Below are 12,036 nucleotides of genomic sequence, written 5' to 3' on the forward strand. Positions count from 1 at the left end.
GCGAGTTAAGCCCCCTGAAATCACAATGGAATTTAAAAAAAAAAACAATCAGATTCGAGCTAAATATTGATGCCTTTTTGGAGTGTTCAGATAAAGAAACAACTTATACAATCGGTTAAGGCTTCTTTGGACAGAGCTCCAGGTTTGTCAATTTTGTTTCCAAGAACCAGGAGAGGGAAACCGTTAAGCGAAGTCTTGCTCAATAAATCATGGATTTCACTTTTCGAGGCACTTAGGTTGTCAGGATCTGCAGCATCAACAACATACATGAACAAAACTGTGGGGGATATAAAGAGAATAGAAACTTGAGTCTAAGATCCTTACACAATCACAGAAAAAGCGCTGGCAATAACGTTCCCACATGCTGCAAAATCTTGGTTGACCACAAAGATCCCATTGTTTGATTGTAACATTTCCTATGGTCACTTTCATCATGTTAAACCCGACCTGATAAATAGGAGAAGAAGAATCTCTTTATGCTATTCCAAAAATCTGAGTATCCATGTTTTTTCTTAAAGACTATTTATGCAGTGTAACTTACCGTAGGAATCATTAGTCACTATATCCACCAGTCTAAACAAGAAAAAGATGAGTGTAAATAACAGATCCCGAAGTAGATGGAGAGTTATTGAAGATAAAGGGCATGACAGCACAAGAAGCTGCTGCAGGGAAGTTCTATCTCACACCTCCTTTTTCCGAGTCTCCTCCTCAAACCAAGGGTGGCTGATCAAATGCGACACAGCCGGACTCACTTATGGTACATTTCGTTCTACTCAACCCTCTTTCTCGCCTCCCCTTGCGTCATTGGTGCGAAAATATCGATTTTTCCAAATTCAAAGTTCTCCAGATTCAACCAGCCTATGCTGTTCAAAACTGGTTAAAGAAGAAACAAGCTTTTGGGTTCAAAAGATTGGTACTTAGGGGAAAAATTTGACTTCTTGGAGTCGGCTGTGACCGGAAGATTTAGGTACTGGAACGGAGTAATCTGGTCTAGAATCAAAGACCAAGTGGCTCGATTCTGTGACATTATGATCCATAGAGGGCTAGCCTACGCCTTGGATTCGAATGGGATTGTTTGGTGGATTAGTTCCTCTTTTGACATCTTCAGGTATGGACCTTCACTCTATGAAAACATCACTAATGACTCTTGTAGAGACTTAACCTTAGTTGAGTGTTACATTGTCGATCGTCTCCTTGAAGATAATCTTTCATAAAATAAAAGTTAGGTCAGTGAATCCTCAAAGTTATTCTCAAAGTTACAAAGTTATACACGATGATGTTGGGATCACAAGATGCGAGTTATCACAAAGAAACTATTATACCAAAACGGTTGGTTTCAAGGTTTACAAGGTGGATGAAGAATTGAAGAAATGGGTACAAGTTCAGTCTGGGGGAGACAATGCGCTTGTGATGGCTACCGATACTTGTTTCTCCGTTTCCCCTCATGAATTTAACGGATATCTCCCAAACTCTATTTACTTATCTGATGAGGACGAATATGAGATTAGTATGTTCAAACTAGACGAGTGTAGTATCATGACATCTTCGGGATATTCACAGACTTGTTTCCAAATGTTTGTTCCTAGGTTTCACTGAATCTTGTTTAGTGTCAAAGCTATTTTCTATATACTAAGAATATCAATCATCTAATAAATAAAAAAATGGTACCTTTCATCTTTATTTTTGGTATATCAAACAAAAAAATGCAACATGTCTATTTATTGGTATTGTGTTGAGGCATTAAGATGTTTTAGGCACTGCATCAGATGAATGATGAGCCATGTCTGAACGAATTATTGGAAAGAAACTACTTGCTATATATCCCAAAGCCATGTCTGTACGAAGTCAAAACATAAACTGATAAACACAAACCCAAGTGTTTTGGTAGTCAAGAATTGAGGATTGATTTGATTTTGAGATGATTAAAGATAAATGGTTCGAGCAGTTATGTTCTGTATATTTGTATGATGAAGCAGTAAAAATAAGTCCTTATAGTATTTCAGTATTTGAGTTGGGCAAATACATGCCTGAACACGAGCTTGGTCTTGGTCTAGCTGAAGCAAGATGTGCATGTGTGCTCATAAAAATGTACTATTTTCTTGACTTGATATAGATCGAAATGATTTAGATCAAATGAATACGCAACTCTTTTAAAAGTCATTTTCGTAAAAGAAAGAAGTGTGGGGGGATTTGTAATGTAGAAGGAAACGTCAAAGAGTAAGACTAAAAGGAGAAAACACTCTCATCAGTCAACACTAGGTCCTCACTATTAGACACGTCAACTAAAAGAAAAATAAAACAAACCTCTACGAATCTAGAAAAAGTACGAGAGTGAATGAGTGAGAGTTATCACTGAAAGTTGAAACTGATCAGAACTAGTAATGTGGCTTTCTATAGCTTGAAAGAAACTTCGACAGAAATACTAGGCTAACATTTCTCTGATACCATGTCAAAAAACCTATTTTGGTGTTAAAAAGTTTGTATTCATTACATGTTAAGCTTCGTTTTATATACACAATAGATGACCTAATTACAAAGATGTAAATTGCAAGTTACATAAGTAGTTAACTAATTATATAATTAGGCCATATTTCTCTTAATAATTATTGCTTGTCCTTCCTGAGTACGTCCTCATCTCAAACTTGCTGTTGTCATACTATACAATATATATATATATATATATATATATATATTTATCAAGTTCACATTTTGTTCTGAGAGAATCTTGTGTCGTAAGGGGTTTTTACTCGGACCACATGACTACGAATTTACGTTTACCTAGCTCATTCATTATATGTTGAAGCATTTCTATGATTTCCTCAAAGATTGATCTTTGTTTAGGGTATTGATGCCATCATGCATCTCTCTAGAAGTACTTGATTTACCGTGAGGTGTAAGAATACACGTAACTAGACGTGTGAGTTGTTGAGTTTCCCAACTTTGATCTAACCCTCTCTCGTTTATCCATCTCTTCACTAAGTGGGCTATTCGAGAAGCCAAATTTTGATGGAGGATAACTGTTAGTTGGGACTTGTTGACATCATAGCATGGATCGAGTCAAAGAGAAAAGAATGAGCCAAAACCTGACATTGCTAAGTGACATTACAAAACCTGCATGTAATTATATTTATAACGATCTGTTTTGGGATTTTGTGCAGAAGCTGATGCCTTTCTCCACCTCTTTAGTAGGTCTCACGGAAGTAGCATTGTAAACATCTGGGAGTCATGTTCAATAACTACAAGATGCTCTAGTTAAAAGTGTTGGGTTTTTCTATATGTTGATTACTGAGATCTTGTTAAAAGAAGTTTGTCATTGCTGTTTCTATAAGTATCCAAATTTGATTCAAACAGAATGACATAACATTGACTCTCACCATTCATGATCGTTTTTTGTTTTATTGTTTATAGGAGAGAATAGAAAATATAAAAGTAAAACCCTAGATTACGATTAAAAAAAAAAATAGTAAAACCCTAGATTTATTGAGATTATTTCTATAGCAAAGGAATTATCCTGTATTAGCCTAAGCAGCTGTCTTGGGTTTCTGTCTCTCTTTACTATCTCTCTTTAACCCTAGAGCCGCTCTTCTCATCTTTTCTATGGACAACAAATCCACTAACAATGGTGAAGCAGCTCCTACTGTTAAGAAGCCGAAGACTGTAGGAAGTAGATTTAGAGGAGACAAATATTGCAATGTAAGAAAACGATTTGAGACACAGAAAAAACTATTTATAAAAGCGGATTAATGAAAAACGAGAAGTGGAGGCGAGATGATCTCTTTCCTTAATTGAAAATATCTCCCGCAGTGTGGCGGTTAGATGAGATAATGAATCCCAGTATACAAAAACTTATATTCGTATAATCGCAGATAATAGAATGTGACGAACTAAATTCTACGATATACTTTCGGACGCTTACTTTTGAAAGAAGAAAGGAGACGCGAGAGATTGAAGGATGTGTGAAGAAATTAACCGAAAAACTTTAACAATTTGGATTAGAAATGTTGACCAAAACGTGGCCCAAAAAGAACATCTTTTGTGGGCCGAAGGCCCACCAAGACCCAAGACCCAAGGCCCGAGCTGATACGATCCAAGGTGATCTACTCTGAGGAAAAGGCTGTAGATGCTGCGATTTTATGGACAGATCACAACGATGAAGTGATGGGGTGGTGATGGCCGATGCGATGGTGATGATGGCTTGAGGATCGAGTCGAAGATGGTGATATGGTGATCGGATTAATGAAGTGATGATGGCTTATGATCGTGATGAAGGTTTGATGATGGTGGCTTGGCGGATCGATGGCGAGTGATGGTGGAGGGATGAATTCGATGGATATGGTGGAGGATGAGAAGAGAAGATGATGAAATCGAGTATATGATAGGTAGCAGATTTTCTTGTAAGAATCACTTGTAAGAAAATCGAATTCAATGAACTTTTTGAGTCAAGGAATCAAAGCAAACTTTGCTCTCTCTTTTACGTTAAAAATTCCAAGCTGCCTAATGACTTAGGCGATTTCTCTATTATATAGACTTAGAGAAATCGCAGCCCTAAAGAAACAAAACTACATGAAGTTTAAATAAAAACAACAGGAAGTTTGACTTAAAATAAAAACAGCGAGGCGTCCCTAAAATCCTAAGTGGTGCGCCAAAATACTAAGTGCACAAGTCATTGTGACTTTGCACATTATTACCCATTAGTAACAACTTCTAAGTAACTCGACGTAGCAATGATTTCTGCCTCGTTAAAAACCTTGGAGAAGAACCTCCTTGCCTTCCAAAATCTTCACCAAGGAAAAGAGTACAGAATCATCACCTAAGTTACCTAGTCATTGTTACTGGGTTCCTCATTCTTCAAGATAGAGATGTTGAAGATGTGAGCTCCAGCCTCCTGGTGATCGCTGTCCTCTGTGGCAATGAGTGCGTGAGCCTCCTTAGCCATCTCTCTAGCTCTGGAACGAGTGATCCTGCCAGCTACCTCTGGTTCCTCCTCCTCTGAGCTGGTCACGATCATATCATCCTCTCCCTCTTGAAAAGGATTTGTCCTCAAATCTGAATCTGCAACATAAGGAAGCAAGTCAGAAACATTGAAAGCATCAGAAACGTCATACTTACCTTGAAGATCAATCTGATAGACGTTGTTGTTGATTCTTTTGATGACTGCGAATGGTACATCCACTCTGGGCATTAGCTTGTTCTTTCGTTCAGCTGGAAATCGCTCCTTCCTCAGATGGATCCACACCAGATCGCCTTCTTCAAAAATCAGCTCCTTTCGTCCTTTGTTGGCATGCTTCTCATACTGCTTTGTCTTTTTCTCGATATTCTCCTTAGCCTTAGCATGAATTCTTCTGACCTGTTCAGCTTTCTCCTTGCCATTCAAACTGCATTTTCCACTTAAAGGCAAAGGGATCAAGTCTAGAGGTGATTGTGGATTAAACCCATATACAATTTCAAAAGGAGAAAAGAGAGTAGCAGAATGCTTAGCGTGATTGTAAGCAAACTCGACATGAGGCAGGCACTCTTCCCATGTCTTGAGGTTACTTTTCACCAAAGTCCTTAGAAGTGTGGACAACGTTCTATTCACCACCTCGTTCTGTCCATCAGTCTGAGGATGACACGTAGTTGAGAATGAGAGCTTTGTTCCCAGCTTAGCCCAAAGCGTTCGCCAAAAGTGTCCTAAGAACTTCGTGTCTCGATCTGAAACGATAACCTGTGGCATTCCATGCAGTCGTACTACTTCCCTGAAAAACAAGTTAGCTACATTCACAGCATCATCTGTCTTGTGGCTAGCGATGAAGTGAGCCATCTTGCTAAACCTGTCAACAACTACAAAAATAGAATCTCTACCATTTCTGGTGCGAGGTAAGCCAACTACAAAATCCATAGAGATATTAGTCCAAGGTTGAGAAGGAATAGGCAAAGGAGTATACAAACCGTGAGGTTGAACTTTACTCTTAGCCATCTTACATACGACACATCTAGAGCAGATTTTCTCAACGTCCTTCTTCATGTTCGGCCAGTAGAAGTGCTCTTGTAGCCCAAGAAGTGTCTTTGTGACACCGAAATGTCCAGCTAATCCACCTCCATGAGCTTCTCGTACCAGTAACTCTCGAATAGATCCTCGTGGTATGCACAATCGGTTACTGAAGAACAAGTATCCATCCTGTCTATAAAATTTCTCACAGGCAAACTTATGACATTTCGCATAGCTCTCAGAAAAGTCAGTGTCAGATTCATAAAGATCTATAATATGCTCAAATCCAATCAACTTTGATGTTAAAGTCGAAACAAGAGTGTACCTCCGGGATAATGCGTCTGCGACCACATTATCTTTACCTTTTTTGTACTTAACAATGTAGGGGAATGTCTCAGTGAACTCCATCCATCGCCCATGTCTTTTGTTAAGTTTCTGCTGACCCTTGAGGTGCTTTAGAGACTCGTGATCGGTATGAATGACGAATTCCTTAGGCCATAAGTAATGCTGCCACGTCTGGAGAGCTCGAACCAATGCGTATAACTCCTTGTCATACGTGGGATAATTCAGCGTTGATCCTCCTAACTTTTCGCTGAAGTAAGCGACGGGCTTCTTATCCTGCATAAGAACTGCTCCAATACCTACACCAGAAGCATCGCATTCAATCTCAAAAGTCTTAGTAAAATCAGGAAGTACTAGTAAGGGCGAATTGATAAGCTTCTCTTTAAGGGCTGTTAAAGCCTGTTCTTGCGCCTCTCCCCACTTGAACCCCACGTCTTTCTTGATTACTTCGGTTAAAGGCGCGGCTATGGTGCTGAAATCACGAACAAAACGCCTGTAGAATCCTGCTAAGCCATGGAAACTTCGGACTTCTCCAATATTCTTGGGGGTTGGCCACTCCTTGATAGCTTTTATCTTCTCTTCATCTACTTTAACTCCTCCTGCACTTACTACAAAGCCTAAGAAAACAATCTCGTTAGTGCAGAATGAACATTTAGATAAATTAGCAAAGAGAGATTGAGAGCGAAGAACATCAAGAACCGATCTGATGTGATCTAGATGTTCTTCCAAACCTTTACTGTAGATGAGGATATCGTCGAAATAAACCACTACGAACACGCCAATGAATGGTCTCAGGGCATGGTTCATTATTCTCATGAAGGTGCTGGGAGCATTGGTGAGGCCAAACGGCATAACTAGCCACTCGTAGAGTCCCTGCTTTGTCTTGAATGCCGTCTTCCACTCATCCCCTTCCTTCATTCTGATCTGATGATATCCACTCTTCAAGTCGATCTTAGAGAAGATTGTCGACCCACAGAGCTCATCCAGCATATCATCTAGCCTTGGGATCGGATGCCGATACTTCACAGTGATATTGTTGATAGCTCGGCAGTCTACACATCCTCCAGGAACCATCCTTCTTTGGCACCAACAGAACTGGAACCGCACATGGACTCAAGCTTTCTCGGATATGGCCTTTGCTCATCAGCTCCTCCACTTGCTTTTGCAGCTCCTTAGTCTCTACAGGGTTGGTTCGGTATGCTGGCCTGTTAGGTAAGGCTGATCCTGGTACCAAGTCAATCTGATGCTCTATCCCGCGAATTGGAGGTAGCCCTGGTGGAATTTCTACTGGAAAAACGTCCTTGTATTCCTGCAAAATCTCAAACATAGCACTAGGAAGCTCCTGTGAAGGGTTAGTACTAACAAGGGATTCCTTGTACACAAACATAAAAGTAGTCATTTCAGGATCAAAGAGTTTAGAAAATTCACTGTGGTTTATGTAGAGGCTGTTGGCGACTTTCTCCTTCTCCTTGAGCTTCATTTGAACTTGATCTTGATAAATCTCGGTAGGCGTGAGAGGTAGGAGGGTAATTTTGCGACCTTTGAACTCGAATGAGTGCTTGTTGGTGTAACCGTCGTGTATCACCCTACGATCTGATTGCCACGGTCTGCCTAGCAACACATGACTCGAACCCATGGGAATGACGTCACATAGAATCTCATCTTCATACTTCCCAATGGATAGAGAAACCCTCACTTGCTGAGATACGGTCAAGGCTCCACTGTCATTCAACCACTGAAGCTTATACGGCCTTGGATGAGGAATAGTCTTGAGCTGGAGCTTCTTAACCATCTCTTCGCTTGCAGCATTAGTACAACTTCCTCCATCTATGATCAGGCTACAAACTTTTCCTTGAATGAAGCATCTCGTATGGAACAGGTTCTCTCGCTGACAAGTCTCTTCAGGTTGACTCTGAACACTCAAAGTCCTTCTGGCAACCAGCATCTCGCCCACAGCAGCAGCTTCTTCCTCTTCCTCTAATTCATATTCGGCCTCTGAATCCTCTTGAGGAACTATCTCTCCTCCCTCATGTAACAAGAAAACCTTCTTGTTTGGGCAATCTCGAGAGTAATGTCCCATTCCTTGACATTTGAAACACCTCACATTGCTGATAGAAGTGCCACCTCGAGGCTTGAACTCAGCTTTAGCTTCTTCTTTAACTCCAGTAGATGGCGGTTTGATGTCTCTGGAGTAAGCTGGCTTGCTGATCTCCTTAGGCTTAGGCACACTAGGCGTGAATGTGGACTTGAAATTTCGCCTCTTAACTTGAGATTCCACCAATTCAGCCTTATGCACCATCTCTTGTATATCTGCGAAATCCTGAAGTTCCACCTTGTCTTGAATTTCTCGGTTAAGTCCTCCAAGAAATCTTGACATTACCATCTCTTCGCCTTCTCGTAAATCTGCACGAATGAGCAAAGTTTCCAATTCTTGATAATAATCTCGAACAGACTTCGTACCTTGGACAAGGCGCCTAAGCTTGTTGAGTATCTCGCGCTGATGATGGGCCGGAACGAACCGCTTCCTCATCTGTATAACGAGCTGCTCCCAAGTAGTAATTGGAAGTTCCCTCAAGCGATTTCTGGTGACTCCCAACTGCTCCCACCATAGAAGCGCATACCCATGAAATTCCGAAACTGCAATCTTCACCTTGTTGAGCTAGTAAGTTCCTTGGACCAGAAAATTAGACTCCATCTTCCTTTCCCAATCTAAATAAGCTTCGGGATCATTAGTTCCATGGAAAGGAGGATACTGGATTTTGATATGACGCAGCTGCTGTCGTAGAGGATCATAATCTCGACCATGTCCTCGGCCTCGATCTCGTCTCACAGTTTCTCTGCTATGATCAGAAGCTTCGTCCTCCTCATAGTATTCTGGGTCTGATTCCAGGGTAACTCGATGCCCAGCAATATATTCCTCTCGGCGGTGCTGACGATCTACCCTTGGGCCATCTCGTTCTGCACCAGTAGGATTCCTCCTCGGATTAAACGTAGTCTCTCTGCCCCCAATCTGGCTTCGACTGGACTTAGCTTTAGTCCTGGCTTCGGAAGGTGTTAGGTGGCGTGGAAGTTTCCGGGAAGATCCTATGTGCCCTTTACCCTTTGCTAAGCGCATTGCTTCCGAAGGAGTTGGAGTTTGAGATGACTCTTCTCCACTTGCACTGAGGTCTTTGAGCAGATCAGTCATCTTCGTCTCGAACTTGTCATTGAGTTGTTCGATTTGTTGTGTGAGCTGAGTTGCTATGGCCTGATTCGCTTCTTTAATTTGTTGAGACATTGCTCGGTTCAGAGCTTCCATCGCCTCAGCCGAAAGCTCCATGGTACCTGAAAATTTTTAAAAAAAAAACTCGCAGTAACTTGTTCTAGAAGAAATCACAAAAACAGCAAAACTAAACTCATGATAAAAAAAAAAATTAAACGATCCCCACGAAATCTAAAAACAAACTTAACGAAACTAATGAAATTTAACGAAATTGTTGGGGAGAGTGGACACCTAGACCTGGGGATTCAGAAGCATGCCAAGGTTGGAGAGGTCCTGGCAACAGTTCGAAGAAGGCGACATCACCAACATACACTCAATGATATCGAGCTGGAGATACACAAACTGAGACAGAGTGGGACTGACGATGAGGATGTAGCAAAGTGGAAAGCAAGAGATGGAAATTACAAAGCAAAGTTTGTCACTAGGGATACTTGGTATCAAATCCGAACTGCAAAGCCCAGCGTAAATTGGTACAAAGGAGTTTGGTTCTCACAATCCACTCCTAAGTACACATTCATGTCTTGGCTTGCTTTTCAAAATCGGTTAGCCACTGGAGAAAGGATCGCCACATGGAACATAAATGCCAATACAGGGTGTGTGCTCTGTAACGAACCAATAGAGACAAGGAACCACCTTTTCTTCTCTTGCTCTTACTCGATGAAGGTCTGGGAACAGCTGGCGAAAGGTTTGCTGAAGCATCGATTTGTATCTGATTGGGAGAGGATTACGGTGCTACTGTTCAATCCTCCATTTGACAAGACAACAACCTATCTGTTTTGATATTCATTCCAAGCTGCGGTCCACACTCTCTGGAGGGAAAGAAATGAACGCAAACATGGTGGAAAGCCTTCCCCATCATATCGGCTTAGAAAAATTATCGACAAAAATATCAGAAATCAACTCTGTTCTCTCAGGAACAGTGGCGTGCTGAAGTATGAAGATGGATTGCAAGTTTGGTTTGACACAAGACAAACCCATACTTGAAGATTTTTTTTTAAAAAAACAAAGCTCTAGTTATTGAAATGTTTGGACTAAAGTTGTAAAAAGTCTTTTTTTTCTTTGAATAATTTAACATTAGATTAAAAAAAAAAAGTGGTCGTGGTCTTTTCGTTGGTGGTCATTTTAGAGGTGGTCGTTGTGGTGGTTTTGGTTTTTGTCGAAGAGGCTGTTGAGGTTTTGGACGTTTCTCATGGAAACAGACCTAGTTTTAGTTTTCAGATAATAAGAGGATCGTTCTTTTCTAAGAACAACAGAAATCTCTTTGGTGTTTCGAATAACATTGTATCACAATGCAATACTTTTTTAGAATTGAAAATAAAATTTATTTATAACAACAACAACAACAACAACAACAAAAATATTTTTTACAACTTGTGCTTTTTTGTTTTGAGATTAGAAAGAAAAATTGAAAAGAAAAATTAAAGATAGATTGCGATTTAAGGGTCTGACTGGTTGAGACTTGAGAGTGAAGGGTTTAGGGGAGATGATAATGATATAGAGTGAAGGAAAAGTAGATATTGAGAGGTAAAATACTCCCACTTGTTTTCTCTGTTGGATAAAAAAAATAACAGAGATCATATTCAAAACCACTTGTATACATTGGTTATGATTTACAACCGAACCAGTGTTGTTTGGTCATTGCCTTGGATATGGGAGTTTGAATGATGTTTGGACTTTAAACAATGACATCTGTAGGAGAGTTTTATTGGGTTCTTGCTGTGATTTGGGTATTTGATCTTGGGATTTTGGGTGAGTCCCACTATCTGCAATGTCAATATCTTGTAACTAGCAATAAAGATCATGTGCCCGTACCATGTGCAGACTACAAATGCTTAGTAAATCAAATGTTAGAATTTCAAAATAATTTATTTATTATATATTTATTGTATTTTTATCATTTTTATTTATTTATACTATATTAGAAATCTGAATGATTTTTTTTAAAAAAAATAGATAATTAGTCACAAATGATAAATGTAAGCAATCGATAAAGTCTAATTTGAGTGAGCCAGTAATTTTCCACCATATCTATTATATGCCATCTCATTGACACTTTCAAATACAAACGTATTGATATGATCTTTATAAAATTTTCTCCATCATAACCCTCAGACTCCACACACATATCTTGCAGATCGATTGTGATTCTTTGTTGTTTCAGAGGTTATGTTGGTAAGTATTTTAAAAAACCATATAGAGAAAAAGAGAGATAGAAACAATGACAGTGTTTTAATGTTGGTGTTTCAATATTTTCATTATCTCCGTTGAGTTGGAGATTGACAGAATCAAAGATTCATCGCATTGAAAATTTTCTCAAAACAAATATTGGCAGCATAAGCCAATTATTTTGTTTAAATATATTATCAATGTTTTTCAATGTATATTTTTTTATTGAATTTTTGTATGAAACTCAATCCATAATTTTATCCACAGTTGCTCTTTATATAATAAAAACAAAAAGAAT

At 39.6% G+C, this 12,036-nt stretch overlaps 1 protein-coding gene and 1 pseudogene across 1 annotated transcript; both read left to right on the top strand.

The window, feature by feature from the left end:
• Nucleotides 1-754: 754 nt before the first annotated feature.
• Nucleotides 755-1,596, top strand: LOC18025962 (annotated as a pseudogene).
• An 8,171-nt stretch (nucleotides 1,597-9,767) lies between these two features.
• LOC112089728 lies at nucleotides 9,768-10,352 on the top strand. Its single transcript, XM_024160477.1, has one exon. The coding sequence runs from the start codon at nucleotides 9,768-9,770 to the stop codon at nucleotides 10,350-10,352; it is 585 nt and encodes a 194-aa protein (XP_024016245.1).
• The last annotated feature ends 1,684 nt before the right edge of the window (nucleotides 10,353-12,036 follow it).

The sequence above is a fragment of the Eutrema salsugineum genome, unplaced genomic scaffold (genome assembly GCF_000478725.1).
Source record: "Eutrema salsugineum unplaced genomic scaffold, Eutsalg1_0 scaffold_11, whole genome shotgun sequence".
Lineage (NCBI taxonomy): Eukaryota > Viridiplantae > Streptophyta > Magnoliopsida > Brassicales > Brassicaceae > Eutrema > Eutrema salsugineum.